At 39.9% G+C, this 24,684-nt stretch overlaps 1 protein-coding gene and 1 non-coding gene across 2 annotated transcripts in view; one reads left to right on the top strand and one right to left on the bottom strand.

Moving 5' to 3' along the window:
* Nucleotides 1-24,684, top strand: part of Fam129a (family with sequence similarity 129, member A) — an 85,878-nt gene that overhangs the window by 3,838 nt on the left and 57,356 nt on the right. Inside the window, exons 3-5 of the mRNA XM_013521626.1 lie at nt 155-286; nt 3,919-4,033; nt 9,138-9,305. Of these exons, the coding sequence (XP_013377080.1) occupies nt 155-286; nt 3,919-4,033; nt 9,138-9,305 (415 nt within the window). The remainder of the gene's footprint in view (nt 1-154; nt 287-3,918; nt 4,034-9,137; nt 9,306-24,684) is intronic.
* On the bottom strand, nt 969-1,040 carry Trnaa-ugc. Its single transcript has one exon. It is a non-coding gene; the product is annotated as a tRNA-Ala (tRNA).

Genomic DNA, 24,684 nt, shown 5'->3' with positions numbered 1-24,684 from the left:
AAACATAAAAATGCCATTGTGACAAATATTTGCATTTGGTCAGAGGATTTGGAAGGGGGAATTATGGAGGAAAGAAGGAAGCAGCAGTTTCACCAGGATCTGCTAAACATTCTTTGAATTAACTGTGATAATTAATTACATTGTCTTCTTTAAGCCACCACTGGAACCCGGAACTGTGTTATATGAAGCAGAGCTCTCACAGTTTGCAGAAGACATAAAGAAATGGAAGGACAGATACGTTGTGGTTAAAAATGATTTTTCTGTGGAAAGCTATGAGAACAAAGAGGTAAGATGCGTCCTTGTTACCCCTAGTTCTTGCAGCATTCTTAGCGAACTGACTGGGTCGATTGACATGTCCTCTCCTTTGCCACTGATTGATTCGGTGAGCTCTCACTTCTTTCAGTGAACAGATATTTTTGGAATATCTGTTCTATTTCCGGTAAATAGCAGTTGATCAGACAAAGGCTTGCAGTAGGGTGGATAAGACTAGAAGTAATGGCAGGTGAGAGAAACCAGAAGGTTATGCTGACTCCTTGGTGTTTGGGGTAGGAGGCTTGCCTCTGATCACTTAGCCTCTAGGTCTTTCTCATTTACTACCGCAATACCTTTCCTTCGCTGCTCTCCATGTTTTTCCATTATTAAGCCTGGGACGGCACAGACGGCTGAGGAACTGGTTATTTAGAAAGGTTGTGATTGGACTTGGCTGGGTTCCTAGGGATTAAAACACTGCACATACTTTATTCCACTTATACTTAAGGATTTTTTTCACCTTTTTCTTGATTATTATTTTTTTCAAATGTAGAGATTTTTTTCAAATGTAGAGAAATGAGGTAACATATGTAAAGCATCTAGCACCTGAGAGTTATTGTTTCCAATTTTTTTTTTTTTTTTTTTTTTTTACCTTGTAGGGAGGTAATATAAGGGAAAGGACACTGGGCAGTGAGTTGGATTTTTTTTTTTTTTTTTTTTGGTGGTGCTGGGAATCGAACCCAGGGCCTTGTGCATGCAAGGCAAAAACTCTACCACTGAGCCACATCCCCAGCTCTGGGCAGTGAGGTTGAAAGAGTGAAGTTTAGGTCAAGTTGTACCACTAACTAGAGGTGAACTCATGGACAAGTGACAGGTCTTGGGACCTTGATTAAACTTGAGAATTATGATCCCAGGGGTTCATCCCAGATCTCATACTGTGCACATTTTTTAATCTACATGGGTCTTCAGGCTTTCCTGGAAATGAGAAGTTATGTTTTATCCATTAAAGATCATAACAGATTGCCAGCTCTGCTGTGTTGACTCTGAGTTTGAGGTAATCAGGAGAAACTTTGTGGCATGGTCTGAGCAATCCCTCTGATGCTAAACCATTCAGAGAAGCCTTCAGGCCAACAGACCACGTATTTTCTTCCCATTTCTGATGAAAATTTGGAATAACATACAGTGCACAGTTGTTTCACAGGCTGCCAGACAAGGCTCAAGGTCTTTCTTGGATAAACTTATTCTCTTCAGCATTGAATGAGCTAGTATTTCTTCTGCTTGACTGTATTAGGATTTCGTTCAACACATAATTTGTACCCAGAAACAAATTACCAATACAAATAATAATAGTAGTAATAACAAATAACCTTATATTCCCTGTGGTTCTTTACAATGTCTTTTCAGGGATGCTTGAGGAGACATAATGCTGTATAATAAGTAGTACCATGGGCTTTGAATTACATCTTTGCCAATTGCTAGATGAGTGTCTTTGCCAAAGTTATGAATCTCCTTGAGCCTCAGTGTTCTCATCTGTACAATGGCACGATCCTTTGTCGTGGTGGTGTTGTGAGAATTCAGTAAATGAATTCGTTGATATACTTAGCATATGCCCTGCTGCGGTTGAGCCCAGTATAGAACAGTTGCTGCTATGATTGTTTATAACTAATTGTGAGGAAACGTTCATGTTCTTACATTCATCCAGGTATTATGTTTGACACTAACTGAATTTTGTTTGTTGATCAAATTTTAGTGTTTTTCCTTTTAACTTTTAGAAACTTGGAATTTATGTTTTCTATCACTTCCTTTGCTCATTATTTTCAACAACTTGTTTGGATTGTTAAGCTATGATGACTGAATTTAGTAATAGCCAAATATTTTTTAAAATTCGCTTAGGTATTTAAAGGGAAAGGCCATGTACTTTGTTGTCATTGCTTAGCGTTAATAAAAGCCTACTTTTTAATATATAGAAGTATTTTTAAAATTACACCTAAGATTTACACATTAAGGACTGATAAATTGCCTGTTATTTTACCGAGAGTCCAATTTTGCTGGTGACTAAGCAGGGACATTGAAGCATTCTCATTCGCTGATCAGTCCCTCCTTCCTGTATCCTTGCTGGACAGACATGAGTGTTAGTCCTGATTTGTCACCTCCTCGCTGACAGGCAATTGGCATGTTACTCAACCTTCATTTTTTTCACTTGTAAAATGCAGACAATATCTAATATATAGTGCTGTTTTGAAGCTTAAGTGGTATCATGTTTATAAAAGCCAATTTTTTGTTTGTTTGTTTGTTTTTGGTCTTTTTTTGAGACAGAGTCTTGCTATGCAATTCAGGCTGGCCTTGAGCTCACTTTGTAGCCCAGGCTGGTCTCGAACTTAAAACGATCCTCCTGCCTCAGCCTAGTGAGTGCTGGGATTACAGGCGTGCGCCACCATGCCTAGCTAAAAGCCAATATCAAGGCTTATATCTAGTAACACAATTCACATTTGAGACTAGTCTGAAACAAATTGCCCTTAAACTTTCTCAAAAATCACACAAATTTAGATGCTTTTCTGGTACACTCTGGGTCCCTGATGCGGTTTAGCGTTTGATTGATGGTTCTTACAAGTGTTGAAACAAGCTTCTTGGATATCTGAGAGTGATTTATTTAGGTCTCTTCAGTCAGTCTCTTACTGATGCAGACTGTTTATTATAGTCTAAATTTGTTGCCTAGATCAACGTTATTTTAGTTATTCCCAAGAGTATACTTAAGATTTTGGGTCCCACAGTTTCTTGTCAGTTTGCCCTTAGACTGCTAGTTGGAGAATTTTGTCTGGATATAAGCCTTCTCATCAGATTCACATACTTAACTTTATCTTCTCTGCGGTCCTGGCGGGGGTTAGGGGTCTATGTAATGCCTTCTGTGATGCTCTATGCTTCTGCTAAGTTTCTCAGATAGTAGAGCTTCTTGTCTGCTGGCCAGAGTTGGTTCTGATGTCACAAAAGTGTACTTCCCTCCCAGTCATTTTACTGCAAAGCTGACATTTCTGGGGGCAAAGTAGTAGCATATTTTTTATCATGGTAACATGTTTATGTTTTTGATGAAAATCCATGGTAACTATCATTACAGTTGCACATTCCATAGCATCACTGATCATCGTACCTGGCCCGCATCTGTCACCAAGCATTTTGTGCAGCATTTTTGTGGTGATCACCCTTGTGGTTATCAGAATGACTTGAGCGGGCTAGGGATTTAGCTCAGCGGCACAGCGCCTGCCTGGCAAGCACAAGGTCGTGAGTTTGATTCCCAGTACTGGGAAAAAAAAAAAAACTAAACAAAAAAAGAAATAACAGAATGACTTGGGCATTAGCACCTGAAATGGTAAATACGATACAGACTATCTAGATGTTACTGAGACCCCTCCTTTGAGAACATACCTACAGAGAAATCTCCCTGAGATGAAGGACTCTGCTTTGTCATGCTGTGACAGTCACACAAAAGTACTGGATACCTTGCAAGTAGCATTCATACAAAACTTAATTTTTGAATAAATAACTCAGTGATGTGGTGTGGGGGATTGCTGTCTCTGAGTATATGCATTTGAGTCTATGTATCTACTTTTAATCCTTCTGCTATTTTCCAAAAATCCAAATGAGGACCATTTTCATGTAAGCATTTTCTTCCAGGCCTATCAAAAAGGAGCTGCTCCTAAAAGCCGAATTCTTCCAGCTGGCGGCAAGGTGTTAACCTCAGAAGATGAATATAATCTATTATCTGATAAGCATTTCCCAGATCCCATTGGTGAGTTGCTGAGCAACCCTTTCCAAAGCAAAACTTCCTAAACTGCCTGGTTTAAATAGACTAGCAGTTCTCAATGGGGTTTGGGAGGGATTTCACCTTCTGAGGGCATTTGACAGTATTTGGAGACATTTCTGTTCCATAGTAAGAAGGTGGGTACTGCAGACATTCTGTGGGTAGAGTCCAGGAATGCGGCTAAACATCCTACAACCTTGAGGAGTTACCTGACATGAAATACTAGTAGCAGCAGGGATTCAACATGGCCTAATAAAGGAGGACTCACATTGGAGTTTCTCAGAGGAAATCAACTAAAAAGTATTAGTAATACCAGGGTTGTGACACCCATTTTCCATGGACAAATGGAAGATGTGACTTCTGTAATTTAAATGAACATGTTGCCACTCAGGCTATTTCACATCCTATTCAGCAATACCCAAGTCAGTTACTATTTTTCTAGTACACAGTGACTTTGCTATTGGTCAAGTATCTGGAAACCTTTGGAATACATGGCAGCACCCCAGGCCAGTAGAAATAAACCAGCAGGGCTCAGTCTGTGAAATGTGTGATTCAGTTTTTTAGTAAACAGACTGGGACCTGTCAAGAATTGTTATTTTTATTATTCTAGTTTTAGGAGGATAGTCAATAAATTATCTTAAAGTGACAAAAAAAACTTGAAATAAATATCACAGTAACTGAAAGCTACTATACAGAAACATTGCATTAATTAACCTGTCTATAGATAAACGTGAATGCTGCCTTAGAAGGAGCACTGGGCCAAGCGTTGGGACACTGGATTTTATCTAATTCTAGCTCTGCCGCTTACAAAATGTTTTACACTAGTAGGGCGCTAAACTTCTCTAGTTTGTTTCTCTTTCTTAAGTGGGGCTTTGAACTTGAAAGTCTATAAGTGTCTTTCCAGTTCTACTGTTCTTTGATTCTCTTTAACTCCACTTTTTGGTGGCACATGCCTGTAGTCCCAGCACTCGGGAGGCTGAGGCAGGAGGATTATTGTGCGTTTGAGTCCATCCTGGGCTACAAAGTGAGCTCAAGGCCGGCCTGAACTGCATAGTGAGACCCTGTCTCAAACAGACAAAATAGATAAATAAATAAATAAAATAAATAATATATAGAGAAAAGGATGGATAATAGAAACTCATGAACTATGGATGAAGTAATAAGTATTTTTGGCTTTGTGTAAATTGCACCACACAGTAATTACTTGGTTTCTTGAAGAGAATCCTGGTCCTTATTAATGGGAACAATCATTTCATTAGAATTTATGGGGAAAAATGTAATAATTTCACCAATTGTTTTTTGGTGAAGAACATTTACCATCGTGTTTTTGATAACCAATTGTAGGATTAGTATATGGACCATTAACCATAAATGAACAAATTATTACTATATAATTCAGGCTAAAACAATGCTTTGTGTGCACTAGTGATATTATCACGTTTCATATTTTCTGGCAACATCTATATACCGGTGGCCTTGGCTGGGAATTGCATCTTGAAATTGAGGTCACCGTATGTTGACTCCTGAGACTCTCCCCAGAGCTTTCCAACAAAATCTGTGAGAACAGACAGTACATTTATTGACTTATTGATGAAATCATCAGAGGGCTGAAAGGAAATAAAGAACATCAGGCTTGTGTGACTAAGGCCAGTGAGCCCAGGGCTTTTACTTGGGGCATTTCAATGACTATTTTTATTGTGTGGTGTAGCCTTCCTAGTTGTAAAAATAGAATATTCTACAGTGGATCATTTGTGATGCCTTAGTAACCCAACTCAGAAAATATGCAGACTGATGGCATCTGGAAAATGGTTGCAAAAGGTCAAGTGAGAGATACACAGTGGGTAACAGTGAATTTTATGGGTCTCGCTGAAGCTTTTAAATGCAAAGGGTCAATGTTGCTTTCGATTGTTTGTACAAAATTGTGACATCTTGGAAAGGGCCCTGTGAATTGTTTCACAAAACCATGGTAGTCAAGAGCACTCACTGTGTGATACTGTTTCTACAGGAAAGGATAAATCTAGGCACCACCAAATTGGGAGGAATTAACCTTGCTCGAGTGAAGGCACTAGAGGTTTATGACTAAGTATGTGGTTTTTCCAGAGCGTTATGCTAAGGTGTGGTACCAGGAATGCTCCTGTTTTGCTAAAGTTCTTCACTTGTTTGGTATTTTATTAGTTAAAACCTCGTTTGCTGCACTCCAGCAAAAAATTTCAGTTAAATACATAAGGTCTTATTATCTCACAAAGATATTTCAGTATTTTTCCACAACTGGTATGACAGATCCATAGATTCGTCAGAGATTTGGGATCTTTGTAGTTTTCTCCCTTTTTTTTTCTTTTTTTTTTTTGGAGGTTGTCGTTCTTAACAGAATCCAGGGTGGCTGCTAAGCTCCAGCTATAGCTTTCTTATTCCAGATAGTAAGAAGGAGAAAAGGCATCTTTAGGGATAACTCCAGGAATTTTCATATGCCGCTTTGGTTTGCCTCCCTTTGGCCAGCACTTAGTAGCTGTGGGCTACTGAACTATAAGGTTTTTTTGTTGTTGTTTGTTTTTTTCCGGTACCAGGAATCAAACTCACGACCTTGCGCTTGCCAGGCAGGTGCTGTGCTGCTGAGCTAAACCCGCAGCCCCCGAACTATAAGGAAGACTGGAAATATTTGTACATTCTTTTCTTTTTTTTTATTTTAAAGAGAGAGAGAAAAAAACAATAACAACATAACAACAGTGACAACAAAACCAAAACAATACAAAAACGATAAATGATTTCAAAACAAGATGATAGGAATTAACAATGGTTGTTATATTACTTTTTTGGTCTTTTTGAGACGGGTCTCACTATTCAGTTCAGGCTGGCATTGAGCTCACTTCATAGCCCAGGCTGGTCTCGAACTTGCAACGATCCTCCTGCCTCAGCCTCCCGAGTGCTGGGATTTCAGGTGTGCACCACTAGGCCCAGCTATATTACATATTGTTATCTTCAACAAAGTTGCTCAGATTACCAGATGTAAGAATGCAAGATTGATCAAACAATTAAAGACATTAACAAGTAATCTGTATAGTCCCATGGCCAAGTAAAAATCTTGGGTTTTATTACTGAGAAAGAAGGGGAGAATAGATACTGTGTTATAGCTGGGGGTCTCTAAACCGTCCAACCAGTCATTCCTCTGTTCCTGCATGTTGTGATTCGTTCTTATGTTGTGATATGCTGCGCACTGTGCTAGGCCCTCGTGGGCCCCCGTGTGTGCTCCCAGAGAGTTTCGCTATGTTGCTTTCAGATTCCAGGATGGTGGAACAGGGCTCCTGTCTGTGCTCCCCCAAAGCTATTTTTAGAACATGTTTACAGTACGTGATGTTTATATTCCTAGTGTGGAGCTGGTATATGCCCATAATGCATCTGAATTCCTTTTTACATTCCCATCCCCTACCCTCTTTCAGAAGTGCTGACTTAGTCCTGGAGCCTCTCTTATGGTTATGACCCATTTCTGTGCATGCCACTGCCTTCGCCAGCCTCGTAGAGGCCCTGCTGTCCCTCCTGTCCCCGCCATGGCTGCCCATTTTGTAGGAGCACAGAACTAACTTTTCTTCTGTGTGTTCTTTGCAACTCTGGAAAGAAGCTTGGATTTTTAACCAAGTACAATGTCATGTCATAGGAATGCGTGAAGGGAATAATGTTGAGGTCAGAGTTCTGAATAGTAATGTGGCTTAACATAAGCTTCTTGGGACTGATTTTGAGGGAAGAGTCTCTCTCTGTCTCTCTCTCGCCCTCCCTCCCTCTCTTGCTGGGTTTGAACCTAGGGCCTCACACGCTGGGTAAGTACTCTCTCACTCACTACCCTCCCCACCCCACCCCAAAAGTCTCATGTTTTTAGAGCTGCTGAAATTTTCTACTTCTCACATATATTCACTCAACACACTGCAGGTAAAAGTCTCTTAGATTCCATGACTGTGCTATAGGCTGAGGGTACAAGGACAGGTGAGAGGTAGCTTCTAGGAGCCCATAGTCCCGAACTGTGTCTCTGCTTCCTGGGGAGGGGACCCATGAGAATCAGTGGGGGAGCTCATCTCGTCAGTCTCCAACCCTACATCCCCAACCCCAGGCTTGGGTGCGAGTATTTTAGGGGAACCAGGTAGTGAGTACCTAATGCTCTCTGGTGACAGAAGATACATCACAGGGGAGGTTGCTTCTGAACTGACTTTTGAAGGATGAAAGGGAAAGCATGATGGGAAAGGAGGGGAGGGTGAGACAGACTGCACAAGCTACATAAAATGTTACGGGATATGGGGCTGGGGATTTAGCTCAGCGGCAAAGCGCCTGCCTGGCAAGCGCAAGGTCGTGAGTTCGGTTCCTGGTACCGGAAAAAAAAAAAAAAAAAGTTACGGGATGACTGGGCTGATCCGTGAGAGGGAATAGGTTGAGGGTGGCGGGGAAGGCAGCACAGAACAGGGAAACCACCAGCACTTAACAGGGAGGCAGCTGAGGAAGCAATAAGGTGACAAAAAAGAAACCGCTTTTTAAAGCACGAAGGAAACAAGGTGAGAGGTGTTCCTGGAAGTCAAGGATGGAGAAGTTCTCAAAAGAAAGGGTCCCTGGCAGCAATAGATGCTGCAGATCAGATGAGATGTCCAGTAAAAAAGAAGAAGCCGTGGGCTTGCAGTCAGGAAGCATGAGTGACCTCGGCCATTGGGTTCAGGAGCTGGTGGGGAATAAGCAGAGGGTGCACACAGCAATGGGAGCGGGTGGGAGGAGACCTGGGAAGCTGGGTCCTGCAGAGCTTAGAGTGTGTGCAGGGGGGCAGGGGTCCGCAGGGACCCACACAGGACCAGTGGGTAGAGGGAGCTCTGTCTGCAGGTATTTTCAACAGGACGGAGTTGAGAAAGATTGTGTCAGATGGCAGTGACTGCCCCTGTGGAGAGAGAGGAGGGAGTAAGTAGGGGGAGCTAGTGGATATGTGGAGAGGAGCCCAAACTCCTGTTTTCTCTAGCAAATGTCCACCTCTGGCCTGCCCTGGATACCCTCACCGCTAGCTGGAAATAAGTATTTGAAAGAAAAGACACATGTTTTGAAATGATTGGGGTTTCCACTCTTTCTTCAGCCTCCAGTGAGAAGGAAAATTCTCAGCCTTTTGTGGTCCTGCCCAAGGCGTTCCCGGTGTACCTGTGGCTGCCCTTCCTGAGACATGGCTACTTCTGCTTCCAGGAGGCCGCTGACCAGAAGAGGTTCAGCACGCTCTTGAGCGACTGCATCAGGCACTTGAATCACGGTAGGATGCAGTGATTCTCTGAGCTGTCTTGATCAGTTGTCTATTCCCATGATTCTTAGCAAGAGCTGTGGCCCAGGGAAGGAGAGGAAAACTGAGTGAATTAAGAATTCACTCAGGTCTGGGAGGTCCCAGGGAAACCACACATGGGCAAGTGTGGTGTGTGTTCAGACCGCTCTGTCTTTATTCACGTGTATCATTTTGCATGTCATTTCTCTTCTTCCTCGTTCATTCCTGATGTTTTTAATCTCAATGCCAACAAGAATGTACCAGTTGTCTTTGGAAGACTCCAAATATAACATTTCTTGTTTATTTTCACCTTTATTTCTGAATGGTAGTCACACTTAAGATGAGTGGGGTAGCTCACTGTAATTTAATATTTTTTTCCCACCTAGTAGTTGTGTTAGCCTTCCATCGCTGTAACAAATGCCTGAGATAATCAAATAGTAGGGAGAAAAGGCTGCTTCTGACTCACAGTTGTAGAGGGTTCACTCCATGATTTGTTGTTGCCATTGCTTTTGGGCCGGTGACAAGGCAGCATGTGTTAGCAGGAGCGCCTGTGGGAGCCAAACAGCTCAACTTATGGCTGGGTGCAAAAGAGAACAAGGGGTAGGCGGGATCTCACAATACCCTCAACACCTAAATGCTTCTCATCTCTGAAAGCTTCCACCGCCTCCCAACTGATGCAAGCCATCAAGCTGGGGACCAAGCCCTTAACACATGGGCCTGTGGGGGACCCTGTCGAAGCTATAGTTCAATAAGTGTCAAAACTTGAGGGTTGCTGAGTCACTGAAAGAGCTTAATTATAAAACAGGTGCTTGGGCTTCATCTTCGGACATTCTGATTCCCTGGGTCTGTGGTCGCCTTAGATTTTGCTTTTCTGGCAAACTGCTAAGTGATGCAGAAGCTGCTCTTCCATGCTCCCAACCCCGCCCCAGGAGTGGTGTTGCTTCAGACCACTTTGCCAATAGGTACAGATTTAATTCCTGTTCTATCTGCAGTAAGAGTCTTTTCATTCCAGTATGGGGTGTTTTTGACATTTCAATGTGAGTGCTGGATTTTCTGGACTCCATAAAAAATATCAGTTATAGATAACTGAACTCTGTGTTCTTTGGCAGCTGGAAAGGCAGCCTGTGAATAACCAGTGAGGGCTTATTCTCTGCCAACCTTCATGTGAGTGTTTGGGGCAAGGTAATGAAACATCAAATCTCCTGTCTGTGGGAGTCTAAATTCAAACAGGAAGAGGGACAAAAATACCTAAAATTTTCTAATTTTATAGTTATTAAAGATAATGTGTTAAAGAGCGGCTGGCTAGTGAAGAAAGAGCAGGTTGATATTTTTTAAGCTTCAACAACTGCCTGTGTTACTGTGGGAGGTAGGGTTGGAGAACTAGAATATGATGAAGTTCTGATGCAGAGACTAGGTCAGATCTTGGGTAAACTGATGTCATTTTCTGCGGAAAAGTATAACACATTCTCCAAAACCCCTGGTTCTTTATATACACATTGACTATCTTCTTGCACCATGTAAATAATGTTAATACGACCATATACGCTGTCGTAGTTACTTTCCTCTTTGTTATGGGGACAAAATACCTGATGCCCAAAGTTAAGGAAGAAAAGGTTTATTTAGCTTCTGGTTTGTAGAGGTTGCAGTCCGTAATTGGCTGGCTCCAAAGCAGGGTGGCATGGCAGAGGGGCAATAAAGTTCAAGGTGGTGGAAGATAGCAAAAGCGACAAGAGCAAAAGTGGGAGAGCAAGCTTCTTTTTCTCCTTTATATTGTATGCAGGCTACACACCCTCCCAGTGCTCTCCTCTTCCACAGGCTCAGGATGTTTACAAAGTGAGGACCCTGGCCCCCTGCCTGCTGAGTCACTTAGTTAAACTTCTAAACTTCTCATGTTGACACAGTGAACATCCTAGCGCAGTAAGGGCAGGTCCTCCTCACCCTCGGATGTAGACCTGCTGAGTTCCTTAGTTAAGCTTCTAGACTTCTCAAGTTGACACAATGTATCAACTGTTACACATGTGGTCTCAGGGCTTTCACTAGACATGTAGTATTCAAATGCCTTGCAAATAAATGATCTTTGTGCTTTAAAAAAAAAAGATGGTACCAACTTGGCAGTGGTTCAACTAAAGATTTTTCTAATTTGTAATGGTGTAAAAGTAATACACACCTAGGCCAGTACTGTGGTAGTCTCTTTCCATGCTGGACAGGGAAGCCAGCCACGTGATCATGTGAACCAGCAAGCAATACAGTGTGCTGTGCTGCCACAGTTTTATTAGGTCCTATATTTTGAGATTTTGCATTTCGTCATGTGTACACGATGCTTGTCTCTGTGTGGACCTGAGATAGTCAACACCTGATTATAAAACAGAATTTATGTTTGATGATTTTGTCCAACTGTGAGCTGATGCAAGTGTTTAAGGGGGACTGGGCTAAGCTCTGATGCTTAGTAGGTTAGGGATATATTAACTATATTTTTTGACTTACATTTTCAACTTACAATGGGTTTTATTAACCTTTGGTAATTCAGGGAGCACCTGAACAGTACTTTAAGTTTGTCCAAGATGACCTTTTTGAGCAAGTGACATTTGAGCTGAGTCACCTCACCCAAGTGTCTATTTCCCACTCTATTTTATAGTATACTTGTGTTCAGGTTTGAAGGTTTCCCCAAGACCGTCAGCCTCACGGAGCCACAGTCACTGGTGATGCGCTCAGGCAGTTCTTGGTTTTAACTTGTGCATCAATAGGAGGTGAATGGAAAAAGATAATGCTGCTCCATTTTGCTATGGTAACTCTGAGTAACAGTTGTCATAACACTGACTCTTAACTAGCGAAAGACATTACAAGAATGATGGCCTTATTAGTGTCTTGCCCTGTGGTTTTGATGTTTGAGAGGCAGTGAACTACCCAGCACTGCTTATTGCATCTGGCACATTTTTGAGTACACTTAACTCCTTCATGTTTAGGGCCTTGGTCTAGTATGAACTTGCAGTTGGCACGAAGCACAAGAACCACGCAGTTTCACTGAACAGAGAATGTTCTCTGTCCAGCCAAATGGGACTTGCTGCATTCCGTCTTCCATGTACATAATAGGAAAATCTCTGGGGAGTTTTTGGATGATGTAGCCTGCGCTTAGACACCATTTATGGAAGATTTCCCTTGAATCAACACCCAGCTCTGATCTCCAGCATGTCATCCACGGCATGAAGATAATGCAGTTAGTAATGTTACCCGGCTTCTGTGTCACGTTCTTCTGGTCAGAAACCACGTGTTCCTAAGTCTCTGTGCGGACAGTTTGGCTTAACTTCCATACTTTAGCCAGAACCATACATCATCATAACATTCCGGGGAACAGTCCTGGGCTGTCAGGGGCAAGGAAGCTTATGGCTCCTTCCCTTCTTACCTCTTTTTCTGTTTTTCACGGCATAGGATACCAACCATGTTTATCGATCACTTTTCCTGTTTTGGTATATACTTGTTATTCATTATATGATCTTGAATGAACCAGTAAGAGGTTTTCCCAGGCTGCCAGTTGCCATTTGCCCCATGCTTATTAGAAGAGTTTAGAAATAGAGCCTTACTTTATAAAACACTCATCTCTTGGGCATTTTAAACATGCTTCTTTGAACTTAAACCATTCTTTTAATACGAATACATGATCCAGAGCAAAGCAAATCAGAGCTATTCACGTAAGCTCATCTGAAACAAAGGATGTATTGATTTCTTGGTAAGTGTGTAGTCCTATCTAAGCTTACCTTGGTATTTTGTCCACCAGCTAAAGCTGACTGTATCTTTGGGTTAGATATGCTTAAAAGTAATGTATTTGAGAGTGTAGCCTGTTTACTATTTAAATTTTGTGTGGTCTAAAATGCAAACTATATTGTATATGATTTTATACAATTTAAGCCAAAACTTACCCCGTTTGTGAGCATATGGGTTGGAATACTTTAAACATAAGTGATGTAAAACATACCTTCATATTATTTATACTTCTGATTTTACTTAAACTGCCTGAAGTTTTCAAAGCAATCTAAGATGTGGAACTAGACAAACGAGTCACTACTGGGGACTAGAATATATACAACTGATTTCTTTTAGCCATTCAAGTTTTATCACTGGCAACACATCTATAGTTTTGGGTTCATTGTTGCCTAAAACTATGTTGCCATGGATACATTCAAATTGTTTTTTTTGTTTGTCAAAGTTGTGGTGTAGTTTCAGTGAAACCACTGGGACCCACACGCCTTCCACCACTTCTACTGAACCAGAATTATTTTGATATGAGACCTAAAAATTGTGTCATGATAGTGGTAACAAAAGGGTAACAAATTGGAACAATAATAAAAAAGACCAAGCAAGCAGAGAATTAGAATTAATTAATTTGAGCAAAACCCTTTTCTTTTAATCTGTGCCATTAAAATCAGATAGATTCCAAAATCACTGGACAGTGATTCTGATTGAATATGACAGTTTGAATAGCTTTCGAGGTTTTTTTTTTTTTTTTTTTTACTTCTAGTTGGGATATATTAAGATTGAAGCATACTTAAAATGGCAGAGCAAATGTAATGGTTGTTTTAATGGCAAAAAATCAATGTAATGTTTTAATGGCGAATAATCAACATGATGAAATGATGCTATTTAGCATATAATTCTGGATTGCTTTTAAAAACCAACACTGAGAAGAGTGTAGAGAAAATTGTTGCGTGTTGTTTTGGATGATGAGCTCCCGTCTGCCGCCAGCTGGGAACAGATTGAGAGAACGGCACATGGCACAGAACTGCGCTGTTGCTCACCCTATTAAGTGTTTTGAGTTTTGAAAGTTAAATATTACATAAAAATGTTTGTAACATATTTAGAGAGCGTGAGTAACATTACTGTTACCTCTGAGATTTATCATATGAATCCTTCTTGGGGAGCTTATTACTTTTTTCCCTTGGAGAGAATGCCATTCTGGATTTTGTGTTTTGCTTTTCTTTGTAGCTTTATCATATAAGCTTAAACACTTCCATATTTTAAAACTATACATGTGGAATTTTGCATAACTCCTTTTTTCAATATTATTGTCCAGTGATCTCCCATGTTATTGCTCGTAGCTGCAGTCTGTTGATTTTCAATTCTAAATATATTCCATCATGCTGTTATACCGTAATTTCTAGTACTCATTTTAATGTTCATGGGAATCCGGGTTGTTTCCATTATGTATTACTGACAATGCCATTGTGGACACATTCCATTTGGTGCTGGTGTATAGGAATTTTATTTTGGTAGAGGAATTTGATTTTGGTATGGTTTGCTAGTATCTTAAATGTTAATAGATGTTAATGAGTGTATTTGGCATGTAATTTTCCAATTTCTCATTGACATTTTCAGATATTCCTGTTAAGGTTATTCTTGGCTTATAAAATGGATTAAATAGTGTTCCCTCTCCCTCCCCTCATTTTTTAAATAATCTGGAATAGTTTGTGTAATTATTTATATTTTTTAATATCTGGTAGATCGTGCCTGTAAAGTCATCCTAGTTTAGTGCTCTTTTGAGGGAAGATTTAAAGTAGCAATTTAAAATTTTAAATTGTTATAGAATTCCTTTTCTTAAGTCATTTTTAATAGGTTAAAGTTTTCTACCGATTTTGCTCATTGTATGTCTTAAAAGTCAGGGGCATAAAGTTATGTATAATATCCTTTTGCTTCCTGAGGATATATTCACAGTGCCCCCCCCCTTTATTGGTTGTACTGATCCCCCCTTTATTTCCAATTTATTTGTGCCTCCCCTCTTTTTTTTCTTAGTATTACTGGAAATTTATCAATTTTGTCAGTTTTTTTTTCCCCAGTTTTATCAATTGTAACAAAATGAATTTGGACTTTGTAGATTATTTTCTATTATGTTTATTTGTGATTTTTTTTTTTTTTTTTTTTACTGCTTTTTTTTTACTTCCTTGGGCTTCATTTTTCTGGGTTTGTTTTCTCATTTCTTCAGGTAGATGCTTACTGAGCTCACCGTGCTTTTCATAAATGCTTGCAAATTCCTTGACACTCTTTCCTTTAGAAGGAGAGCCTAGTTTTCCTCCTCTTAAATGTGGGCCAGACATAGCAACTTACTTCGCGTGGGCAGAATGTGGCAGGAGTGATGGCCTGTGACTGGCGTCCGCGTGCCTTTCTCTGTCTTGGGTCACTTTCTGGGGGGAACCCTGCCATCACCATAGTGCAGTGCACCAGCAGCCCCCTGGCAGGCCCATGCAGAGAGGAACTTGCGTCTTCCTGCCAACAGCCAGCCACCAACTGTATGAGTAACCTACAAGCTTGTCACCCACGTGAGGAACCTACAGTGGGAGTGCGGGCTTCTCTCCCGCCCAGACTTCAGATGGTGGCAGATTTGGCTAACCTATGGCTGCAACCGCGTGAGGGACCCCAAGCCAGAACCACCCAGCAAAGCCGCTTCCCAATTGCTAACCAGCTCCGAAGGAGAATAAATATTTGCTACCACGTAAGCAACTAACATTTGGGGTAATTTGCTTTACAGTACTAGAAAACTCAAATAATCATTAATCATCAGCCTCTCTTCTACTCTAAGCATGGAAATGCTACAAGTTTCACTCCAGCAACTGTTTTAGCTGAATCCCATGTTTAGAGATATAGTGTTTTAAATTATCTTTCAGATTTAAATATTTTCTAATTTCTATCATTCCTTTTTTTTTTTTTTTGTGGTGCTGGGAATTGAACTCACGACCTTGTGCTTGCCAGGCAGGCGCTATGCCACTGAGCTATTCCTCGACCCTAATTTCTATTATTTCTTTAACTTATGCCTTACTTAGAACTGTGCTCCTTAAATCTGAAATACATATTTTATATTTATTAATGATTTGCAGCTTAATTGAATTGTGGACAGACAATGCAGTCTGTGTTGTATTACCTTGTAAACTGTGTTGCTTCTTGTTTTATGCCCCTGAATGTGGTTGATTCTTATAAAAGCTCATGGTTCTTTGGAAACATATATTCATTAGCCTTATATGTCCCATTAGCTCAAGTATGCTAGTGGTGTTCAAACATATATTTTACCAATTATGTTTTGAAACTGTGCTACAATCATCAGTTACTGAGAGAAGTATGCTCAAATCTGCCACTATGATGGTAGATTTATTTTATTCTTTGTATCTCAACTGTTGAATTATATATTTGGAAGCATGTGTATATTATGTAATATATTACTAGATGGATACATGTTTGGAATTATTATCTTCTAGTGAATTGAATCTTTTATCACTATGAAAGGATCCATTTTATTTCTATTGATACTATTTGCCTTAAACTTACTTTGTCTGGCATTAATTCAATAAGGTAACTTTTTAAAAGGTGTTGCATGGGATATTTATTTAGTAAAAACAGCTGACAGTCTTTTCGATGGACCATTCACTTTTATTTATTTATATTAAAATAACTTTTTGGTTTTAAAGCTACATATCCCATCTTTCTAATGTTTTTACTTTCTTGCCTTCTGGATTATTATTGCTGTATATCAGAAATATGCATATTCTATCTCCATTTGGTTAATGATTACTCTAGAAATTTTAGTGTGCAGAATTTAACTTAAAAAGCCCTAAATTAAACAATAGCCCTAAATTTCTGTCAGAGAATACAGAGAACTTAGAATACTTTTAACACCATTAACATGCTTTCCACTTACAGGTTGTTGTGGACTTGAATTTTAATTATATCTTTTTATTTTTACCCTGCAAATATATTGTTATTGCTATTTTGTACAACTTAATGTTTAATATATTTTTACCAGTGTAAGGGAAGAAGCTTCCTAGCTGCTGTTACTTGGATCTGTAAACTAAGCTGATCAAAGACAGATTAAGAGGAAAAAAGTCTACAAATTTAATTTGTTATTAATATTTTCCCATGGCACATGGGCTTTGCAGAAGCTCCCCAAAAAGCAGTTAGATTTGTGGGCTTATCTACCATTTTTAAAGGGTAATAAATTAATATAAAGAAGTAATTAGAAAAAAGGGGGGCATTGGGCTTCTGGGAGAGCTAAATTGTTGGAAAATGACTAGGAAATAAATGAAGAGCCTAGTGGAAGGTGAGGGTTTTCAGAAAGGTATGCTGGGCAGATGCACCTTGGCAGTGAGTCTGTCTTAAGGGGTCCGAACGTTCTCTTCTTCCTGGTTCCAGGAGGGCACCGTTCTCATGGAAGCTCTGCACTGCTTTTAGGCAGAAAGAGAAGCACCGAGAGCCCTTCTTGTCTGCTGTTTCTCAGTTGCTTTTACCTTCAAATAATCAGTACACAAACGAGCATATTTTGGGGTCGTATATATAACCCAGTGCTCTTCATTACTATTTGCTTGTAACTTCTTGCAGCTCAGGCTTTTCATGTGGGAACCTTCTCCCCTTGCCTGAAGGACAGCTTGGAGAATTTTTAAATATTTGAGCTTTTTTCAAGGTTCACGTTCTCAGTTTTTGTTTATCTAAAAGTATCTCTAACTCATCCTTCTTTTTTGTTTTCCTCCTGCTGCTAGGAATTGAACTCTAGTATGCTGAGCATGTTCTCTGCTGCAGAGCTACATTCCCAGTCCTGCATCCTTGCTCTTTAAAGATGTTTTCCCTGTGTGTGAAACTTTGGGGTAGCAGGTTTTTTTTTTTTTTTTTTTGCCTGTCACCACACTGAATACTTTGTTTCATGATTATCTGGCTTCTGTCACTGAGATTGAGAAATTTGGTATCAACCTCATTGTTTCTTTGCGGTTATTTGATTTCTTTTAAAAAAATCTTCTCCTTTTGTCTTGGTTATTCTTTCGTTTTATAAAAATGTATCTTAGTTGTGATTTCCTGTTCATTTATTCTGCTTGAAAGTTTTTAATTTTCTTGAATCTGTGGATTATTGTTTAATCACTTTTAGAAAATTCTCAACCATAATTTCTCTTCTTTGGGAAATCTGAATATAAATTCATTAGATATTCTTCCATTTTCCTCATCTCTTAACCTTAAATTTAATTTTATTTATTTATTTATTTATTTTTTGGTCTTTTTTGAGACAGGGTCTTGCAATGCAGTTCAGGCTGGCCTTGAGCTCACTTTGTAGATCAGGCTGGTCTTGAACTCACAGTGATCCTCCTGCCTCAGCCTCCTGAGTACTGGGATTACAGCTAACTTTTAATTTTACATTTTCCTTCTTTTCTCTTTTTTCTTTCTAAATAATTTGTACACATTTGTCATTTAGTTCTCTACTTCTACCCTCAGCTGTATTTAATTTGTTATAAAGCTTATCCATTGAGTTTTTAATTTTTTATCATTTTTGGCTTTTTTTCTAATCTGATTGGTCAATTAAAATAATCCCTTTTTACTCACATTTTCAATTCCTCTAACATTTTTTTGAGCATGTTAAACAGTATATTTTATATCCTCTGCATGCTACTTTTGATATCTGAGCCCTTTGTGGGTTGCATTCTGCTATTATTTGTGCCATCTCTTGCTCGTGGTAACCTGTAAAATACTTTGTGACTTTTGGTGATGAACTCATATATCTCATTGTATGAATTGAAAGTGAATTCCTTCAGACATGATTTGTGTTTCCTCTGACCAAATGCTTAAGGATAGTAGTAGCTATGTGGACTACCAAGCCAATGTGCATTTGAGTCACAAAAGTTGTGGGGCCATGTCTCTGATGATGATTTTTCAAAGGAAATATTTATCTCTTTCACTCAATGTCAAGGTTTGAGATGGTTAATTTTCTTTGTGATGGAATAAGAGAATCTGTATGTGAGAGGCTGGTCCGTTTTAATTTGGCACATTATATGGTTTGGGACTTTGAATCTGGTACTCATTTGGAATAGTTTAGGGTCTTTTGGTTCTACTAATGCCTTCAAAGTGAAAGCTAGCATTAAGGCTTGACTTAATGTTTCTAGTTTTTGTATTAGTTTGCAGGGCTGCCATAAAAATATACCTCGGTGAATTACACACTAGAAACTTACTGTCTGTCATTCTGGAAGGGATAAATCCAGAGTCTGGAGGTTGGCATGATTGATTCCTTCTAAGGGCAGTGAGAGAAGGCTCTGTTCCAGTTGCCTCTCCTTGATTTATAGAAGTATCACTCTGATATATCTTCATCTTCATATGACATTTCCCACGTATCTGTGCCAAATTTCCCCTTTTCATAAAGGTGCTAGTCATATTTGATTTGGGACTTACCCTACTCCAGTGACCTAATCCCAACTAATTACATTTGCAATGACTTGACTTCTAAATAAGGTCATTTTCTGAGATTCTAGGTATCAGGACTTCAACATGTAAATTAAGAGGGTACACAGTTCAACACATAACAGAATTCCTAACTTTATTACCATGTGCATGGGGGGGTATTAAAATACTTATGAAAGTATAATTGATCTGGCATGCTTTTTCCTCTAGTGAGAGGAAAGTTACCAGATTAAGGTACACTGCATGCCATATTGCCAGATACTCATAGATAAAAACTGAATGGTGTTGACAAGATAACTGTCAGTCAGAGCAGTTCCAACAAGGCTGCTCCCGACTTTGACACACCCATTCATGTGGTAGCTGTGTTACACGGCGCGTAAGACTCTGCAGCTGCACACTTACCATCTTACCTTTGGGAAAGAGACTCAAAAGCTAAACCAGACATGTAAAACTTGAAGCTTGGATATAGTTGTGGGGCCACTATAGTGTTTCAGTCAGCTCTGTAGTGAGTGTTCTCTGTGTCTACAGCACACCAACCACACAACAATAATAAGTATACTGAGTCATCCAGATTAAATTGTACTGTGTGTGCAGTGTAGGTCAAGAAATGTGGAATACATTGTAGAAAACCTCCTACTAAAAATAATTCAAGCCTTGATGGATTAATTCTCAGCTCTTTGAAAACTTTGCATAATCAGATGTTATTCACTTAAGGTTGTTAATAGACAAAGATTTTTAGCAACGTTTTTCAAAATGGAATATGTCGACCCCTTGCTTCTGAAAGAGTTGATGTGCAGTCAGGGTGGAGGTGAAAAGACTTTGAAAATTCCAGAGTCCTGGGTTTATTCCAGATCTGCTGAAGTAGAATCTTTGAGGAATGGATCCCCAAAATCTATCTTTTCAACAGTGTCCCTTCACAGTGGAAAGTGGTGGCTGCTGCAGTCTTCCTCTCCCATGTAAAGTATTTTGCTTTAAGTCACTTAGTTTTCATTTTCTAAAATGATATGCTTGCAGTGATTTTCAGTGATAGAGTTAAATTGTAGTGGATGGGAAAAAAATAATGAATGGCCAAAACTGCTTAGCAATTTAAGATAAAATTAAACCTTTTATAATGTTCAGTTAGGGTACCATTACTGTACTCTTCATAGGATTTCCTTTTCAAAAATAATCGTAGATCAGGCTGGGTGGTGGTGCATGCTTGTAATCCCAGCACTCGGGAGGCTGAGGCAGGAGGATTGTTGTGAGCCCAGCCTGGGCTACAAAGTGAGCTCAAGGCCAGCCTGAACTGCATAGCGAGACCCTGTCTCAAAAAGACCAAAAAAAAAAAAAAAAAAAATCATAGCTCTAATAATAAGAACAACTAAGGTGTATTTTTTGTACTGAATTTGACATTTCCAGTGTGACCTTTTTCCTTTTGTCCTATATTATCTAATTCTATGCAATAGCTCACTCTGGCAAGCTGTATCCTGTGATGTATGGGTGGGTGGTCTCCTCTGGGACGGTAGAGTCCTCTTTCATTTTGCTTTTGTCATCTACTTCTCTCTTACTGAAAGAATGCTTGACCACTTTAATTTAGAGATGGTCATCATATCCCAGAGGTCAGCTATACTTTGGGATAGCTGATTCTACCTGTTAAAGCATAATTAGCATTCCCTGGAGCTGAGCATGGTGGTACACACCAGTCATCTCAGCATTCTGGGAGGCTGAGGCAAGAGGATTGCAGGTTTGAGCCCAGCTTGGCCAACTTTAGTGAGGTCTTGTCTCAAAATAAAGGGCTGGGATATTGGTCAGTGTAAAGACCCTATGTTCTATCTCTACATCTCTAGTACCAAGCGGGGAGGAGAGGAATCCTCCACAGGACCTATCAAAGCACAGATTGCTGGGCCCCATTCTTAGAGCTTGTGATTCACTAGTTCTGTAGCAAATGGTAAGAACTTGCATTTTTAACATTTTTGGGTGCTGACACTTCTACTCTTTCTGGCTTGGGGCCCATACTTGGAAAAATACTGTGTTCCTTTAATCCACACAGCAAGCCTCTGGGGCAGGCACTATTACTTGTATCATCCCTATTTTATAGGTGACAGTCCCAAGGCAGTGCGTAAGACAGCTGGCAGTCAATACCAGATAAACCCAGGCAGTTTGACTACAAAGCCCGTGCTTCTACACACTGTACCATGTGGCTTCTTAATCAGCAGGTAGTTATTAGGCTCCTACTGCAGGTGCTGCACTTGACTGGCTTCTCCATTTTAAAAAAAATCTAATCCAATTCCTTATTGGGAACCACATGTTTTGATGTTAGTCAGTTCCTACTGAAATTGACATGGATAATTTCTTAATGTCTGTTTGAGAGGGAAGTGCGTTGCTGTACATCTGTTGAAATGTAGGTGGCAGTTAGCAGAAGTTAAATCTTTTCTATGCTTTAAACATGAAATTGAAACCTGAATGGGTACTCTTCTGGCAAATTGTATACTACAAAAAATGTGCTCCAAAGCTAATATTTTCTTGGCTTATGCACATATACAGCTGAGAATAATTTTGTGGGATATGTTGCGTGGGTGGGGTTGCAACATCAGTGGTGTTTATGTATTACCAGTTCTTTCATGTTTCAGATATTTAGCCTTTATTTTTTTCCTTTCAGCATTCGTGTTTGCTGGATTCCCATACTGGCTGTTTGCTGGGGGAAGGGAGTCTAGATTTGACCAGATTTTTTTTCTTTGCTGTTTTTTCTTTCTTTCTTTCTTTCTTTTTTTTTTTCTGGAGAGCGCAAATGATTCTTTAAGTCACCAACATCTAACTATTCATGAGACAATCCTACTTTAAGGGGCTTAGAAAGGGAACCGGAGAGGAGGAAGTTGGAGAGGAGCAGTGATATCATAATAACCACTTTCACATCTTAGCAGACCAAGCCACTCCTCACCAAGTTCCTTCCTTGTGGGAGGCACGGACCAGGTCTGTCCAAGCGCCGAGAGGAACTGAGACTTCTTTTGCAGTTTGTACTTCTCTCTTTCAGGGCAGTCAGGCTGCCCAGTCACCTACACTGTTCATCACCACTTCTCTGATAGTTTTGTGTGTGTAGATCAGGGATAAAAGACACTTTACATGACAGCAGCAGGAACAAAAGAATCTTTATTGATGGTCTGCTATGTCTGGGATGTTGACTTAGAGCTGAAAGAAAAGCAAACCAAAATCATAAGCCCATTGCTTATAAGCAAAACTCAACCTGTAAGGCTGGCCTATTCTATTGATAGTAGAGCTTTTGGAATTATTTTCTTCTGATGTTCAAGGAGAGATAAAATTAAAGGACCATAGAGTGGACCAGAATATTATTTCAGCCCATTCCATCTCATTTCAAGTCAACTCCAAGCAGCTGTGTTCCAGAGAATGCACTCTTAGAACCCATCTTAACCTTTGTCCTGTCTTACTTAGATTCCTGCTGGGAGCACCCTTCTGTTTTTCTTTTCCAAGCATCTTTCTCCTCCTTCTCCCTCCCCTCCTCCCCTCCGCCTCCATTCCCCTTTGCTTCCTTTCCTCCTCCTCCTTTTTCTTTCTTCTCCTTCCCTTTTTTTATTGCTGGTGATTGAACTCAGGGCCTCACCTGTGCTAGAAAAGTGTTCTAGCGCTGAGCCACACCCCTACCCTCCTTTTGCAAGCTTTAAGATACCAGATTAGATTTTTCAAATGGAGAATCAAAAGCCTTCCCACCAGGTGGTAGGCTCTTTTTTGGCAACAGTAATGAGTCATCCTTGCTGAGAACCTAGGTAGTTTGCATCTGGCTTGCGCTTCTGGTCTGATGCAGTTTCACATATGGAGTGAGTCGTATTTCCTGGCACTATGTGTTTTAGTCACAAACCACAAAATTTTGCAACAGGACTATTTATTAAGGGCATTCTATATTATAGTAGCACCACGTGTGTGTGTGTGTGTGTGTGTTTGTGTGTGTTCATGTGTGTATTGTGTAATAGGGGAAGGACCTCAGCTTCCTGGTTAGCCTTGCCTAGTGTCACTGCCTTAGTATAAGTATTGTTTTTCATACCTCTGGATATAGGCCATCATTTTCAGTGTTTGACTTTAAAATGAACCAGGTTAACCCAGGTGTGCTCATAAATGCACAATAATTGAAGGGAAAAGAAATAGTGAATTCTGGTTGGCTGGAAGGGGTACAGAACTTCCATTAGTTTGTCTATAGCCCCTTGCAAGCTAAAAGTGTCATAAGATTGGGAGATTAAGTACTAAGTATCTTTAGTTTTTGGATAGGTTGATTGCCATTTATAGCTGGGTTTGGTTTTGATAAAGTGGAGGGAAATTTCCAGCATAGATGAGTGAGTTGTTATTGGCTGGAGAAGGTAGTATAAAAAATTTCCATCTCTGGTTTCTTCTCTAATTTCTAGTTTCACATTTGGTGGTTAAAAAAAATTACTGTTTAGTTCATACCATTTATCTTTTTATCAAGTCACGAATCTAAGTAGCTTTTGGCATTAGTGAGATGTCACCAGAGATGTGAATTTCATGACTGAAGAGAGAAGGGAGCACATTTGAAATAAAAATATTTTAATAGGGGCTAGCAGTTGAGTTAAATGGATGGTTTCACATTATAATCTTAAAATTATATATCTTGTGTTCTGAATTTACCTCCAGAGAACATATATTAGAATTATAATACTATCTTTGCTGCCCTCTACTTCCTGCCATTAGACATAAATCTTGGGCCAGTAACTCATTCTGGGCTTCCTTAGTTTGATTTTCTGAAGGCTTTAGGTCATATGCCATTTCCCCTAGAAAGCCTTTCTTAATCCACTAGGGATTCCTATTCGTAAACGCTTCCTTCCTTTCTCTTCATTCTTATTTTCATTACAGCACTAATCACATTATATTATCATCATTAGCTTTATTGGTCTGATTCCTAAAACTAGCTGCTGCTGGGCGCTGGGCTGTGTCATCTACTATTGTATCTCAGCCTTCATCCCTGGACCTGGGGCATTGTGAGCACACATTCATTTCTCTCATTCCTTCCTTCCTTCCTTCCTTCCTTCCTTCCTTCCTTCCTTCCTTCCTGCCTTCCTGCCTTCCTGCCTTCCTGCCTTCCTGCCTTCCTGCCTTCCTGCCTTCCTGCCTTCCTTCCTGCCTTCCTCCCTCCTCCCTCCCTGCCTCCCCCTTCCCTCCCTGCCTCCCTCCCTCAGTTCTTTCT

This window comes from Chinchilla lanigera, unplaced genomic scaffold (genome assembly GCF_000276665.1).
Source record: "Chinchilla lanigera isolate Chin_1 unplaced genomic scaffold, ChiLan1.0 scaffold00005, whole genome shotgun sequence".
Lineage (NCBI taxonomy): Eukaryota > Metazoa > Chordata > Mammalia > Rodentia > Chinchillidae > Chinchilla > Chinchilla lanigera.
Note: the sequence above shows the minus strand (reverse complement) of the source record. Positions and strands in the feature narration are given on the sequence as shown.